The sequence below is a fragment of the Giraffa tippelskirchi genome, chromosome 1, assembly GCF_054371585.1.
Source record: "Giraffa tippelskirchi isolate mGirTip1 chromosome 1, T2T-mGirTip1v1.2.pri, whole genome shotgun sequence".
NCBI classification, from domain to species: domain Eukaryota; kingdom Metazoa; phylum Chordata; class Mammalia; order Artiodactyla; family Giraffidae; genus Giraffa; species Giraffa tippelskirchi.
The window spans coordinates 169,208,586-169,225,198 of NC_137275.1; the positions used below are offsets into that span (position 1 = coordinate 169,208,586).

The window sequence follows — 16,613 nt, forward strand, 5'->3', positions numbered from 1 at the left end:
TCTCAAACTTTTTTGGGGGGGGCGGGGGGTGGGGGGGCGGGGGGGGCTGTAGGCTGCACTGCGAGGCGTGCAGGATCTTAGTTCCACTGACCAGGGATGGAACCCACGCCCCCTGTAGTGGAACCATGGAGTCTTAACCACTGAATCTCCAGGGAAGTCCCTCTCAAACTTTTATTTATACCAAATCACCTGAAGATCTTCTGAAAATTCAGATTTTTGATTTGGGAAGTCTAGGGAGGGTCTTTTCTAATCAATCTTTTCCCTGATGGTGGGAAAGATCGAAGGCAGGAGGAGAAGAGGACCACAGGATGAGACAGTTGGATGGCATCACCAACACAATGGACATGAATTTGATCAAGCTCCGGGAGATGGTGAAGGACAGGGAAGCCAGGCGTGCTGCACTCCACGGAGTCACAAAGAGTCGGACACGACTGAATGACTGAACAACAACAACAAAGGGAGGGTCTCGAGAGGCTGCATTTCTAACCATCTTCCAGGTGATGCTGATGCTATTGGTCCTGGCCCATGCTTTGTATAGCAAAAGTTTAACATATAGGAGGCATCTGGAAATGTGAGCCTCATTGAACTAATCAGATGTAATTCTCCACACTGTGAGAAGATAGTACTTATTATCTTTACCATGAAGATGAAAAACAATCACACCAAACTTGGTGACCCCACAAAACCAGACAGACTACAGTGATACCAACCTCTCAGTTTCCAGCATTCCCATCCTCAAGTCATTAAAAAAGTCTGCTATAAGACAGAGGCTCCCAATCTTGACTGCCCATTAGAACCACATGGGAAACTTTTGAAAAATACAGACATTAGGGCCCCACCCTGAGATTCTGACTTGAGGATAATTCTGAGCAACTTTTTTTTTTTTAAGTTCCCTAGGTGATCTTAATAGAAATTGAGACACACTGGCTTATAGAATGCAATTAAATACTCAACTGTCAAGAGGAATAATATAATCTTCTTAGAATTCGAAAAGTTGGAAATATTCAGGTCATATTAAATATACATACCAAGGTAAAAATTTAATAAATGATATACATAAAGTATACATAAACTTGATTCATTATATATGCAAAATTTTTCACTGCAAAATTATACAAAGTTCCTACTACAAACTCTTGTGCACACAGGACCACTGAAGAAATAATACATATTTTTAGCTAAAAAAAATAGCAAAGCCTTTATCTGTACACTAAGGGTTTACAACATGAACTCCAGAGTCAAATATCATGGGGTTTGGATGCAGAGGAGCAATATAGCTCACTTATATCTTCTCTAGCTCACCCAATTCAAAGAAACAGCTAATACACTTTTAGATGTATCTCCTTGTAGAGACACCTACAGATGGTACCATATTTAGATTAAATCATTCAGTAAAAGAATATAGCATTAAAGTAGTGAATAACTACAATATGAGTCCATGGGAGGGAAATAAAAGTTTCAGAGTCCATCATATAGAAATTGCCCATTTTTATAAATACACACACACGCGCGCACACACACACACACACACACACACACAACCCACAGACCAAGTTTAGACACTTAGGACAACTAAGAAATTAAAATGTCATATGCTAACAGTTCTCAAAAGTGTGGGCTTTAGGCCAGCAGAATTAGAATCATCTGGGAACTTGCGACATTATGTGAACCCATCCCAAACCCACTGAATTGGAAACCAGGGGCAAGAGCTGGAGGTAAAGGGCAGCAAACTGTGTTTTAACAAGCTCTCCGGGTGATTATGATGAAAGTTTATGTTTGAAAAACACTGTCATTTTTCTATATTGATCCATCCTTAATCACTACTTTTTTCCTTAATCATCACTTCTTTTTACTCCACCTTTAATAGAAGACTACCCCCTCAGATCCTTTACCGCCAAGTGCTCCCAAAAGCCTGTTCATGGGATAAAATGTCCATGGGAATTCAAAGGACAGGCAGATGACTCATCTCTCTGTATAATTTACCGGCCTGAATTAATAGACAATCTGATGACTCCATATCTAAGCCCCACGGTTTGGGCCTCTCACAGATTTGCTGTTACTAAATAGCACACTTTCTGCCCCCAGCTTTAATTTTATAGGCATGTGATGGAAGACACCACCCATGACAAGAATACAATGACTCCACTGTGAAGACAACGAAGGAAACTGTCTCTCCTATGACATTGTCTTCATGTCAATGCTTATAGAGGCTGAACTTACCCATATTTCTCTTTTGTCTGGGATACTAGAAAACTCAGAGTCAAATTTGCAACAAAGTCCTGGCTACAGCATTGGTCTGTAAACAATTTTCATTTTCATGTACTAACAACTCCAGATTTAATCATATTCTGCCTATTTTTTGGCCCCCATTTCCTAATCTATGCATTCTTCAGAACTGTATTTTAAATCTTACTGTATTTTATCATATTTGGATACAGATATTTGGGGATATAGATAGAGACATGGATAAAACCTGCCTCAAAATCTTCCTAGGATCTAGGCAAGATATATAAGTGCTTAAAAATTATGTTTAAGAAATCATGTAGAATGTGTCAAATGCAATTTTCTAAATGATAAATTAACTTACCGTTTGTCTTCAGGTTTTATTACAGATGGATCTGTCAAATTTTCTCCAACACCTCCAAAGAAAAAGAAAATTCATTTAGTAAATGGGGAGTTTCACTTTCTCAGACATTCACGAAAATAATAAACAAGTTTTATTTCCTTTCTTTAAACCTACATCCATACTGTGGTAAATTCAACATCATGTGAATTTACTATACTATAAAAATTGTCCAAGCAAGTTTGAAAACTTTAGTTAATGCACTATCTCCTGCAACCCCCTCTATTATGCTATAATAAACTTCTAGGCTACAAATGAGTGCATTCTGATGTGTTCACAGTTACTGATAATGGCATCCATCATTCATTTATCACTCGTATACACCAGTCTAATTTTACTTTTTCTAACTCTTGGCAATCATGAAAGAAAAGTATTAGTATGCTGATAGACTTATTTTACCAATAAGTACACTGATGTTCAAAGATATTAAGCAATATGTCAGAGGTTGCACAGACCACAAGCGGTCATAACAGGATTCAAGCTGAGCCAAAGCCTGTGTCCCTCCCTCTAGGCCATGGTCTCTTTAGATGGAGTCCATCAGTGCTCAGCAAGGTGCAAGGTTCTGTGTGGTTCTGCAGATACCCACCTCTGGTCCATCAAAGACACACAACAAATGCTATTTTTATAACGTTTACAAACAGAAGAATACAAACAGCCTACATTCTTGATCTGGGTGCTGGTTACACATATGTGTTCAGTTGTGGAAATTCTTTGAGATATACACTTATGCTGTGTGCACTTTCTTGAATGTAAGTGATCCTTCAGTAAATTTTGCTTCTTTAAAAAAAAAACCTCGAATAGCCAAAGCAATCTTGAGAAAGAAGAATGGAACTGGAGGAATCAGCTTGCCTGACTTCAGTCTCTACTACAAATCCGCAGTCATCAAGACAGTATGGTACTGGCACAAAGATAGAAATATAGATCAATGGAACTAAAGAGAAAGCCCAGAGATAAACCCACGCACCTATGGACACCTTATCTTCGACAAAGAAGGCAAGAATATACAATGGAGAAAAGACAATCTCTTTAACAAGTAGTGCTGGGAAAACTGGTCAACCACTTGTAAAAGAATGAAACTAGAACACTTTCTAACACCATACACAAAAATAAACTCAAAATGGATTAAAGATCTAAACGTAAGACCAGAAACTATAAAACTCCTAGAGGAAAACATAGGCAAAACACTCTTCGACATAAACCACAGCAGGATCCTCTATGACCCACCTCCCAGAATATTAGAAATAAAAGCAAAAATAAACAAATGGGACCTAATTAAAATCAAAAGCTTCTGCACAACAAAGGAAGCTATAAGCAAGGTGAAAAGACAGCCTTCAGAATGGGAGAAAATAATAGCAAATGAAGCAACGGACAAAGAATTAATCTCAAAAATATACAAGCAACTCCTGCAGCTCAACTCCAGAAAAATAAACGACCCAATCAAAAGGTGGGCCAAAGAACTAAACAGACATTTCTCCAAAGAAGACATACAGATGGCTAACAAACACATGAAAAGATGCTCAATATCACTCATTATCAGAGAAATGCAAATCAAAACGACAATGAGGTACCATTTCAAGCCAGTCAGAATGGCTGCTATCCAAAAGTCTACAAGCAATAAATGCTGGAGAGGGTGTGGAGAAAAGGGAACCCTCTTACACTGTTGGTGGGAATGCAAACTAGTACAGCCACTATGGAGAACAGTGTGGAGATTCCTTAAAAAACTGGGAATAGAACTGCCATACGACCCAGCAATCCCACTGCTGGGCATACACACTGAGGAAACCAGACTTGAAAGAGACACGTGTACCCCAATGTTCATCGCGGGACTGTTTATAATAGCCAGGACATGGAAGCAGCCTAGATGTCCATCAACAGATGAATGGATAAGGAAGCTGTGGTATATATACACAATGGAATATTACTCAGCCATTAAAAAGAATACATTCGAATCAGTTCTAATGAGGTGGATGAAACTGGAGCCTATTATACAGAGTGAAGTAAGCCAGAAAGAAAAACACCAATATAGTATATTAACGCATATATATGGAATTTAGAAAGATGGTAACGATAACCCTGTATGCGAAACAGCAAAAGAGACACAGATGTGTAGAACAGTCTTTTGGACTCTATGGGAGAGGGCAAGGGTGGGATGATATTGGAGAATGGCATTGAAGCATGTAAATTATCATATGTGAAACGAATCAGCAGTCCAAGCTCGATGCATGATACAGGATGCTCGGGGCTGGTGCACTGGGATGACCCAGAGGGATGGGAGGGGAGGGAGGTGGGAGGGGGGTTCTGGAAGGGGAAAACATGTACACCCATGGTGGATTCATGTCAATGTATGGCAAAACCAATACAATGTGGTAAAGTAAAAAAATAAATAAATAAATAAATTTTTTTAAAAAAAGAAAAAAAATGGCACCAAAGCATAAAAAAACAATGTAAGTGTAATTTAAAACAAACATTTATCAAAACAGGGATCAACATCAAAGTGAATCTGTTATAAAATGCATGTGGTGCTGAGACTGACTTCCAATGGCAGCATTTTCACAAGTGAGACAGTCAGACAGGTAAATGCACCACATGAGCATAAGCTAGCAATATCTGAGACCATACTCTAATCAGCACTGGTTCTCTTGGCTTGGAAGAGATCAACCTCATGGGAAATCTACTTAAAATCACATAAAATGTAAAACATTATTATGTGTTTCTATTTGGTTAAAAAAAAAAAAAAAAAACATGTTTCTAACCAGTACTTTAAAAAAGAAAGGTTTTACCATGTTCTGTACTTTTTACTATATGCTGACACCTTTCACAGGAAAATGTAATCCTTATAATTTATAGAGCATTCCTCTAAGAAACTGACTTCCTTAGGAAAATAACCTGTTTTAAGTGGGGAGGTAGGGGTTCCAATTTTTTTTGTATCATGACACTCCTTGTCAGCCTGATGAAGCTAAGGGAACCCTTTCTCAGAATAATGTTTTAAAATGCATAATTTGAATACGTAAAAGATTACAAAGGAAACCACAATATTGAAATACAGTGATTAAAATATTTTTTAAATAGTTTTGCAATACATGTGCTTCTTTATTAGCATATTAGCTAACAGGATCAAGCACAAGTCTAATAACACTATAACATTCAAGTAATAAAAATACAACTTGTATTTTGAGAAAAATATTTGTATTTGCCATGTTAACATCTGTAATTGCTATTCCAAACAGTCATGGGTACTGCTAATACCACTGTGGTTTGCTGTCTCCATTATAATTGAAGGAAATGATAAACTTTCAGCTATAGGTTAGTATAAAGGTATAACTTTAATTTGTTTTTTCATCAAAGTTCACAGACCCTCCAAATTCTACCCAGGGATCCTTTAAGTACCCCTAGCTTAGAATCTCTTTGGACACTGATTCTGAATAAGGAAAGGGAAAATAAGTCTGAAAGGTAGGCTCACAGGGAAATGTGCAAATGTGCTTTCCTTTTTAAAGAAAAAGTCATAGGAAGAAGCTAGGCTTTTTATACTTTTCTCATTACAGATATTAGAAGAAACAGCCTAGCAGGACCCTAACTATAGAGCAAACATGCAGTAAATAAAAAGAACAACTTTGTTTAACTATTTTAGTAAATAAATAGCACTATGTAGTAAATAAGAAAACAAACAGACATCCCATGTATGACCAATAGAGAGTGAAGGCCACAAATCCTTCACACATTTAAGCTCAGACCTGATTTTATGCCTACAAGCTTCCAGAAATGATGAAAGCTTCAGGCTGATGTCTGAGTAAATTGTAAATTTAGGTTGGAGATATGCACAGTACTTTTCCCCACAGTACTGGGGAAAAGGAGACTTTATAGGGGGAAAAAGTCTATCAAAATCATACCAGCTCCCATTTATTTTCAGTCTTGTAGCCTGTGAAATAGGAAGAAGTCAAAGGGTCCGGGTCTCACTCACAGTCTCATCACTCTCTAGCTGTGTAATGTGGACACCTTATTTAATCTCTCTGTGTCTCAGTTGTATCATCTGAAAGTGTGAATAATCATGGGCCTTATCCTGTAGGTTACTGAGAGGATTACATGAACTAGCATATACCAACTACTTAGCAAAATGTATGATTCAGAAGAAGGTGAAACATGTCAAAAGCTATTTTTATTGTCTTTATTCTATCAGGGGACTTCCCTGGTGGCTCAGTGGTAGAGAATCTACCGGCCAATGCAGGAGATGCAGGAAGACCCTTTGGAGGAGGAAATGGCTACTCACTCCAAGTATTCTTGCCTGGGAAATCCCACGGACAGAGGAGCCTGGCGGGCTACAGTCCATGGGGTCGCAAAAAGAGTCAGACACGACTGAGCAACTAAACAACAATTCTATCAAAGCTCTTGTGAAGTAAAGTTCTATTTTCTTACCACTAGTAAAACTAGGCTCTAATGATCTCACTTCCCTGAGGTACTGTTTCCTAGTGAACAGAACCTCCTCTAAGACTGAGGGTGAAGAGTATCCACAAACCTCTACATACGTAAACCCAATCTGACAGCTCAAAGCTTAACTACTAAACACATCTATTGAGATCCGTGAATGGCAGAATTGGAATCATGGATTCCAGTGAGTGAAAAATAGAAAGCAGTTCAGAGAACCGACCACGCTGTACCACCATGCCCACCCCAGCCTCTCCCAGCTACACAGGAGTCACTCAATAGGCAAACTTTAACACAGGTGCCTATCCTACCCACACACCTGTGTGTGTGTGTGTGTGTGTGTTAGTCACTCCGTCATGTCCAACTCTTTGGGACCCCATGGACTGCAGCCTGCCAAGCTCCTATGTCCATGGGATTCTCCAGGCAAGAATACTAGAGAGGGTTGCCATTCCCTTCTCCAGGGGATTTTCCCAACCCAGGGGTCAAACTCAGGTCTCCTGCATGGCAGGCAGATTCTTTACTGTCTGAGCTACCAGGGAAGCCCACCCATACCCTACATATCTGGAAAACATGAAAGAAAATAAGACATTTTAACATCTAAAAATTCCAGTGGTATCTCTTTACCGGCATAAACAGAGTATATGCCCATGTACAGGCAAGACATAGCACGCCCTTATGAGAAACTCAGAGACTCACAGTCTGATCCCAACTGCTTTGGGATACATCAGTGAACTTCCATATCTATGGAAAGAAGTTACTTTCCTTGTAGCAGCAGAATGTACCATGATGCTGCTGCTGCTAAGGCTGACTTATATCGAAAACTGCTTTGTTGAACAAAAAATTAATAGCCCCAAAAGTTCTTTGCAAAAAACAGTCGAGCCTTAAAAAAAACACATGCCACAGACCACTGTAATTTCAAATACAACTGTTTTTCATTCCTATTGCTAGAAATAAAATATTGGGAGGAGAAGGGGATGACAGAGGATGAGATGGCTGGATGGCATCACCGACTCAATGGACATGAGTTTGGGTAAACTCAAGGAGTTGGTGATGGACAGGGAGGCCTGGTGTGCTGCGATTCATGGGGTCGCAAAGAGTCAGACATGACTGAGTGACTGAACTGAACTGAACTGAACTGAATGATGATTCAGGCTCTCACATGTAGGGTTTTTAAATGGAATGAGACTGGAATACTACAGTATCATTACAAGTGATCAGAAATTAGTCAAGCCTCCATAGATAAACCTATGGCAGATTCATGTTGATGTTTGGCAGAAACCAACACTATATTGTAGAGCAATTATCCTTTAATTAAAAATAAATAAATCTAATTACAACAAAAAGAAAAAAAAAAGAAATTAGTCAAGCCTCTCCCTAAGTTCAGCTTCCTGGCCTGATGTGGCAGCTGCTGAGTTATGACTAGCACTCTCTGGAATAAAATAAAGAGAAGAAAAGAAGAAACTGAAAGAATAAATGGGCAGAGTATTTCTCATTCCTTCTTTCCCTCAAAGCAATAGGGAGCCACAGCAAGCTGATCAGGGCTTCATTCTACAAAGGCAGAAGCTGGGGTGTCCTTTAAGTTACCACCGGGACCATACAGCTAAGAGTAGACTACCCACAACTGCAGAGTAACTTCCATGTTAACAAGCCACAGAGATTAACACTGAGAACAATAACTACATTTACTGTGTCAGGAACTTGCCTCATTTCAGCCCCTGAACAACCCTGTGAGTTAAGTGCATAACATGATTTATCCCAATTACAAATGAGGAAGTGGGACTCAAGGTGGTTGCCCTCTCGTCATGCAGCTAATTCAGGATGGAGCCAGGAGTCAGCCCCCAGCACCATGACTTCAGAGCTTCTCCTAACTGCAGCTGACTGGCCTTTCAGTCTCCACTCCCTGCCACCCAGACAATGCACATTGTCTCTCCAAAGACTAGAAATATTATGCAATTAAATATAAAACATAACTGAACTGAAAACTGTTATGATATTTTAAGAGTACATTATATTCTCCCATTTTTCCTTTCCAACCTGGTTTGAATTAAACATATTAATGCACACAAGCCTTTAGCCAAGTACTTGACACAAAATAACTAGGAAATGTTAGCTGGTAGCAGTAGTATTATAACTGCTTATAATTACTATTATATGATTCACATTCTTCCATAAATTCGGGGCTAAACAATTGGCAAAACACTTCAGTAAGTATCTCAATTTCTTCATGCTCATTCTATGATGTCCATTCTTCCCTTCTTTGAAGGTCAGTGTTTTGACATAGTTTATTTGGAGTGGCCTATTTCTGCAGTTCACATAATTGCCCAGTGAAAAAATAAAGTTAATTCCTTTTTCCCCCCAAGACTATCAACGCAGTATTTGTTCTGTTTAATGTCACTTTGGATTACTAAGAGACATAAAAATCCCCAAACATAAACATCATTAAACAAAAACCTATTCAAGTGGAATACAAAACACACTGAAGAGTCATCATTAATTCCTTGAAGTTTTTCTTTGGTTGTTTTTTGGTTTGTTTTTTACTTTTTAAACATCTCCACCCAAACCTCAAAGCACAGACATTCAAGTACAGATGAAAACAATCAACCTTTCCCCAACATGAGCTACAAAAGCAGATGCCTAGGGCATCAGTGTGCTGGGTTTACATGGATCATGTACTTGCTGGCTTAAAACTGAATCATCTTGACTGTTTTAACTTTGTTTATATTGTTTCTTAAAATATTGTGTTTGAGGGTTAGAAATATAACTCAACCTTGTGAGCAGCACAGATATGAAAGGACAGAAGGACTTATGTGTCATTTGAAAAGTATATATATATATACAGACAGACACATCCTTGAGCACATGGCACAAATTTCAATCAAAATGGGTTCGCAGTCTTAGTGGACATTGCTCACGATGCCCCAGGACTGTCTGCTCATCTCATCTGTTTCCAGCCTCCAAGCCTGGTTTTGGCACAGAATCCCAGGTCTGGAGAAATGGAAAAGTCAGAGAGGACAAGGAAGAGACCAAAATTTTTTTTTTTAATAAATAAATAAAAGGAATCAGAACATGGTAACATTCCTATGGATCTGAAACTTACAAAGAAATAAAAGAGAGAACAGTGACAAAGAAAGAGCATGGATGATCAAACCAGCTTAAGCCTGCATCCTGGCTCCCTCTTAGGTAGCTGTGCAACCTTGGGCAAGTTATTTAAACTTTCAGGACATGAATTCCCCATAATATCTACCTCGAGGTGCTGCTTCTGGGTTTAAATGAGATAACTTCTATGAAAGTTCCTGGGCTAAATCCCTTATTTGAAACCAAAGCCCCAGTCAGGGAGCCCAGGGACTAAACTTTGACCTTAATACATATCTCCTTCTGTCTCTTCAAGGAAAGCCTGCTAGAGATACTTTGTTTCATGCTGCAGGATTATAAATCACATGTGAGGTGTTGCTAGTAGAGAGATGCACTGATCAAAGCCTTCCATTAAATAACAGTGCACTGCGTCGCCTCTCCCAGACCAAGTCTGTACTTTCAGGAACTCTTACATCAAGGTACACAGCAAAGAGAGCAAGCTAAATTATAAACTGCTGAAGTACTGAGCTCAAAATCATGAAAAGTGACCAGAATTGTAACTTTCCTATACATATCAATGCATGCCTAAGTGTTATTGTGAACTTAAGTCCAAAGAAAAGCCATAAAACTAGAAATCTGGTACAAAAATCATTCCCCCATTTAGATTAACATTTTAGATAACTTTAAATTTTAGGCCAATAATCATCTGCTTATATCATTTGCTCCTGATCTTCACTGTACAATGTCTCTGACATAAATGGCCCTACCTCGTTTCAAAGCTAGACAGAGCAACTCCATACATGACCTATTGTGGTTCTGACATGATCTCTCAGGACACCTGCCTGATTCTTCCCACTTAGGACAGTTCCACAAACAGTAAATAAATTCAGAAAACAGATACCATCTTCTGTTTTCAAATTAAAAAAAAAAAAAGTATGCGCTGCCAAGGAATGTCTCCACTGAAAGATCTTAACTGTGACTTTAAGAAAGAGCTGGGGGCAAATGTAGGTGACAATGACAAGGAGAAAGCAATCCTTGGTCTGTGTTTCCTGAACTTTGCCTCATGCTTGTTCTATCAAATCCTCAGTTATCAATCACCTTGCAAATCTAAAACCAGCAGCTCTCCCCGAGTATACTCATAGGTCCAGTGAGAGAAAGCCAACATCAGCTCCTCCAAGGTGTTGCTGGGGGCAATTTCATCACCGTTGTTGTTGTTGTACTTCCGGAACTCCCCCGTCATATACTTCTCGATGGTCAACCATTGCTGGGCTGAATGGCAGTAAATTAAGAAAACTTCCAGGAACCTATGAGGAGGAAAAAGAGATCACTGTTTTCCCATCAGGCAGCAAAGGTGGGAGTTACATCACTGAACAGAGAACAACAGAGGAGATGTCCTAGCTTGAGTGAGTAGCCCCAGTGCACATGCCCCGGCCTTTCTACTGAAAAAAATGGGATGCAAAGATTTGGAGCTTTCCCCATGCTCACCCACCTCCCTGCTCTTCCAGGAACTCTTATGAGTACTGGATTCAACTTTTCTTGCCTTGCTCTATGAAGTTCCTTGTAAATGAAACAATAAAACTTTACTGTGTTGCTAAATGAATCCAAGTGTATGGAAACATTCAGGTGAAAGTAATAAGAGTTCATTCCTTTAAAGTTCCTAATCTCTATAAGATAATTAGGAGAGGAAACAATGCCTAAAATAGAAGTGTTTTCCTGCCATAATGTTTATGGACATTAATAACAACACCCAAGATCTGCCTGCTTTCGGAATCGAGAGGTAAGTCATGGCCTCTGCTTGATCTGCTCCTTTCCACTCACATAAATTCAGCGATTTAAGCCAAACATCCCTGGGATGTCTACTTCTCTTTATACTATCTCCAAGAATGATCTGAAGAAGAAACCAAAATGAAGGTCATGGGGAACTTCCCCATGAGTCTAGTATTTCTTGTGACCAACAGAGGTACAACGAAATTGACAGAAATCCCTACTTAAGATGAAGGGCCAGATGCCAATATTTCCTCACCTTGGAGTGTAAGGAATGGTTTGTGGTTTTACTTGGTTGAAGGTATAGATCAGTTTTTGAGCAGCTCTTTGTTGTTGAATTTCCTGCAAAATAAGGAGCATTGATACAAATATTGGTTTACTATCACATGCCTACTAATGAATGATCACAGAATTACTAGAGGCCTCCCAGGTGTGATTTTTAGCCTTACTCAGCTTCCATCACTACCCACTCCAAAAGTAAAAGCTAAAAATAATAAAATACCACCACCTCCAAATACTGGAGTGAGTAGCTTTTTCCCTTCTCCAGAGGATCTTCCCAACCCAGGAATTGAACCAGGGTTTTCTGCATTGCAGGCAGATTCTTTACCAACTAAGCTTTCAGGGAAGCCCCAATTTCAAGATCTCTTGGGTTGAAGTAATGGCCTTTGACCAGGACAGAGCCAGATTCCCTTTCTTCGACCTGTCCGCCTGGGCTCTGGGTCTCTGACTCACCCTGAGGCAAAGATGAAGCACAGTACTCTCCTGGAAGATTTCGTGCCATGTCTGCACAACCTCAGGAAGAAAGGACTTCACAATGAAAACCTGCCCTGGCTTGAGGATGCCATCCTCAGACCAGGTGCTAACGACTCTCATGGCTTTGCGGAGGCCACCATCCATCTCCTCTTGAGACAACACCTGGATCATAGCGGATCTCCCCCGCTGGGACCAAGAAGACATGCTTTTATCCAGATTTAAGGGGGAACTCTCCTCCAGCCTGTAGACCGTTACTTCTTCTCCTGCTGCAAAGAGAAATGCAGGGGAAGGGTTCAATGAGACCCATGTCTGTGACATGAATGGCCTCCTAAATGTCAGCTCAGAAGAATCGATTCAGTTTCCCAAAGGATCAGAGGGGAATGGGAATTGCATCTGTCCAGGGTCAGGTACAGACATCTGGCTGTGTCAGAGTCCAGTAAAGAGGGAGAGGAAAAATGAACAAAGTGTCAGATGTCACGTAAGAATTAAGTTGTTCTTATTATAGATTATAACTAGATGAAAATAAAACCAGAGTAGCAAGGCTATGATTCTTTTGTTAAAGACAAGTACTCTTAAAAGACAGTTTAAACCCTGTGTTTATTATCATCCCCCTTAGGAGTTGTTTTAGACTGTTTTTTTTTTTTCCTCCTAACTGTCCCTTCCCTGACATTTTAATACCAAAGATATACTGTATATCTGTTTATGAACTCTGAGTGTGTGTGTATCTGTGCTTTACACACAAAAATAAAAAGATGTTTTTGCTCCCTTGGGGGTGATATTACCCCACCGAAATGGGTTAAAGTTAGAAGCAAAGTCATACCCCAGAACCTTTCCCTCCTTTCTTTGTGGCTTTGGACAAGTTATGTAAAGCCTCATTTTGCTCATCAGTAAAATGGAAGTGTTATTAAAAGAGTCACTTCATTAGGTGGTTGTAAAGATTAGATATGGTAACACAGCTGATGTGAAGCAGACTCGCAGTTACAAACCCAATCCCACTTTAAAGATTTTACACCCACATGTTCTCTAACTGCTCTGCAGCTTCCACTTTTAGGGAGCCATTCTTATGGGGCCTAGACTCCACCTAATATAGTGGGCAACACTTCCTGACAGAGGTAACATACTACATAAAACTTGTGTCCGGCCTGTGTTCTCCTTACACACCTCAGTTTCAAATGGCTTTTCTTATAAAACACTGTACTGGTTTACAAAGAAAAGAATCTATTCACTCACTCTTGCATTTAATTGCTTACCAAAGAACATGTCTGCTGCTGCTGCTGCGTCGCTTCAGTCGTGTCCGACTCTGTGCGACCCCATAGACGGAAGCCCACCAGGCTCCACCGTCCCTGGGATTCTCCAGGCAAGAACACTGGAGTGGGTTGCCATTTCCTTCTCCAATGCATGAAAGTGAAAAGTGAAAGTGAAGTCGCTCAGTCGTGTCTGACTCTTCGCGACCCCATGGACTGCAGCCTACCAGGCTCTTCTGTCCATGGGATTTTCCAGGCAAGAGTACTGGAGTGGGGTGCCATTGCTAGGTAACGCTTAGTAACATGCTTTTGAATATTTATTCTTGGTGCCCAGATAAATGGCATTGGAGATCCCTTTAGAGTTCTAAATACCTAGAGGATTTAGAACAAAGCTACTGAGTTGTACAACCAGTTGTGGAGCCAAGTGGAAGGAGAAGGCATTTGCATCAATGATCAGAAGCCACCTGATCTATCCTTATGTGAAGGATGCGAGAAAATCAAGATCAAGGACAGTGCGGGGACCCTTGTTATGTTGTCAATTGGCAGGACAGAGAAATGCTGGTAGCCTTGGCTAATGTGAGTTTGTTTTTCTTTACTAATCCAGCCTTTAAAAATCACGTTTGTTCTCTGAGCTAAGAGCAATTAGTTTACATGAAACAAAACAAACAAATAGAAAGCAATATACCAAGCATTTCTCTTTAGATGTCTGTTAGCTTCTTCTGTATTGACATTTAATACTTTCTTCTCTGTTTATTACGTATGGCTGGTTGGTTCTTTTCTATCCTACTTTTTCCAGCCTTAAATCAGTGAATGCCAGGTGCAACAGTATTGCTTTTCCCCCCAACTGCTGCTCATTATAGTCCTGTCCCCATAGTATATTAGGTTTTGAGCCTAGATACCAGCTAGGCAGTTAATAAGAGTTTCCATTTTAGGAAATTAATATTGCTAAACTGCAACCATGGGTAAAAGAATATCTTCAACTAAAATTATGCAAAATGTTTTCTCCTATGATTCACTCAGATGTTTTGTCTTTGCCCTGGCACAACCTCAAGAAGGTAGAAATGGCACTCACCAAATAGTTGGATTGGAGTAAATGGTATGGTCTGAGAAAGCCTCATTAAATTGTTCCTTTCAATGGCTGCAAACAAAAGCAGATTTACTATTTTAAGTACGCATCAGTGGGCTGAATTTATAGAAAGACTCCCCATATCAATATACTCATATAATGCTACAATATTTTACTTTGAAGACCCTTTATTTGTTCCTTTATCAAAAACAGCATCTATAATACAGTATTTAAAATAAACTATGCCTTAAACAGGAAGGATATCCCAGTTTTAGTAACAGATAATATAAGATTATCTATTAAGTCCTGAGCTGGGGTTGTCACCTACACCCTCCTGAATAGCAAATACCATACTAATCCATACATATGTGGAACTTGCTTTTAAAGAACATTTTAATCTGTGGTCTTCATTCTTTGGTTTTTCTTTTCCAGATCAAATCTAACGCACAGTGGCCTGTGGGGACATCTACTGTTGATTTTGCAGAGTTCATCTTCTTTTCCCAGAGAGAGCTAAAGACTAATTTTAATTAGAAGCAAGTGATCTGAATTTTCCTGTTAAGAGCTGTATCCTAACAGATCAGAATCAATGTCAGTTACAGTGTTCCTCACCAGAGACTTTTCTTCAGCTGACAGCTGGAGTCAAAATAACAGATTACTGCTGAGCTGAAAGACCCAGTTATGAGAGCCTGGAATGTGAAGTCTGAAATCCACTGAAACACTATTCACTACAGAGAAGAATTCAGGATAAGGTAGCCTATTACGGAACCCTGAACACAAGACCTTGATATAATAATAATGGTAATTATCACACCAATACACTTGTACTCTTGTACCCAGCTTTAAGAGTGTATAAAAAGTTCACTCGTGTAGTATCTAATCCAATGCTGAGAGCAATGATACCCAAAAGACCACCCAATGGCATGAGTCCAGTTGGTTGTTACATTACTTTGCATTTCAAAGGGTTTTCTTTATTCTCAACTAGCCCTTTGGCAGATTGCTCCTCAGGAAGGGCAAGTACAATTATTCCCACTTTGAAAGAAAGACTACTGAATCACTGTGAAGCGATGTTGCTTAAGAGAGTCAAGACCCTTGACGTCTTGTTTAATAACATCCTTTAAGGTGTCTTTGTTGAACACCCCCTGTGGGGCTGGCATTCATTCAGTGGTTATGTTCACTGAGGGCCCAGTGAGGGTACAAAACCCTTCCTTAGAGAACCAGCCCCAGGCCTGTCTCCTCCTCAGTCCAAAACACAAAAGATCTCTGTTTTTGACCTTGTAAGGAATTTTCAGATCTCAAGGTCATCTTTCCCTTTTACAATTTGGAACTTACCAATACAAACATTTTTTTTTAATCCAAAATTTCTTAAATCCTAACAACTTGTTTTCCCAAGTTAAGAAACCTGAATGTGCTCTCATCAGAGTAAACAACTTTTCAAGTTGGAGCCATATCAACACCACAAATTCATTAATGTTCTTGTTTTCAAATGCAGTCTCACAGACATTTAGTTCCATTGACATGTCCATGTCCACATGCATCCTACCTGAATAATGATGGTGAGGCTCTTGAGGGCTTTTTAAGGAGGCTGATATTTCTGAAATTACAGAGAAGATTGACATTTTAATTACTTGGCTGGAGATAAATACATACTTATGAATATATTGCCTTCAAAGTT

General features: G+C 39.5%; 1 protein-coding gene across 3 annotated transcripts in view; it reads right to left on the reverse strand.

Annotated features, from left to right (window-relative positions):
• TRPM6 (transient receptor potential cation channel subfamily M member 6) overlaps positions 1-16,613 on the reverse strand; it is a 120,433-nt gene that overhangs the window by 9,704 nt on the left and 94,116 nt on the right. For all 3 annotated transcript variants that reach the window (XM_081505489.1, XM_081505469.1, XM_081505478.1), the window contains 6 exons: positions 16,482-16,532; positions 14,948-15,013; positions 12,611-12,897; positions 12,138-12,220; positions 11,213-11,418; positions 2,588-2,639 (listed from right to left, as the gene is read on the reverse strand). In XM_081505489.1, the coding sequence (XP_081361615.1) occupies positions 2,588-2,639; positions 11,213-11,418; positions 12,138-12,220; positions 12,611-12,897; positions 14,948-15,013; positions 16,482-16,532 (745 nt within the window). The remainder of the gene's footprint in view (positions 1-2,587; positions 2,640-11,212; positions 11,419-12,137; positions 12,221-12,610; positions 12,898-14,947; positions 15,014-16,481; positions 16,533-16,613) is intronic.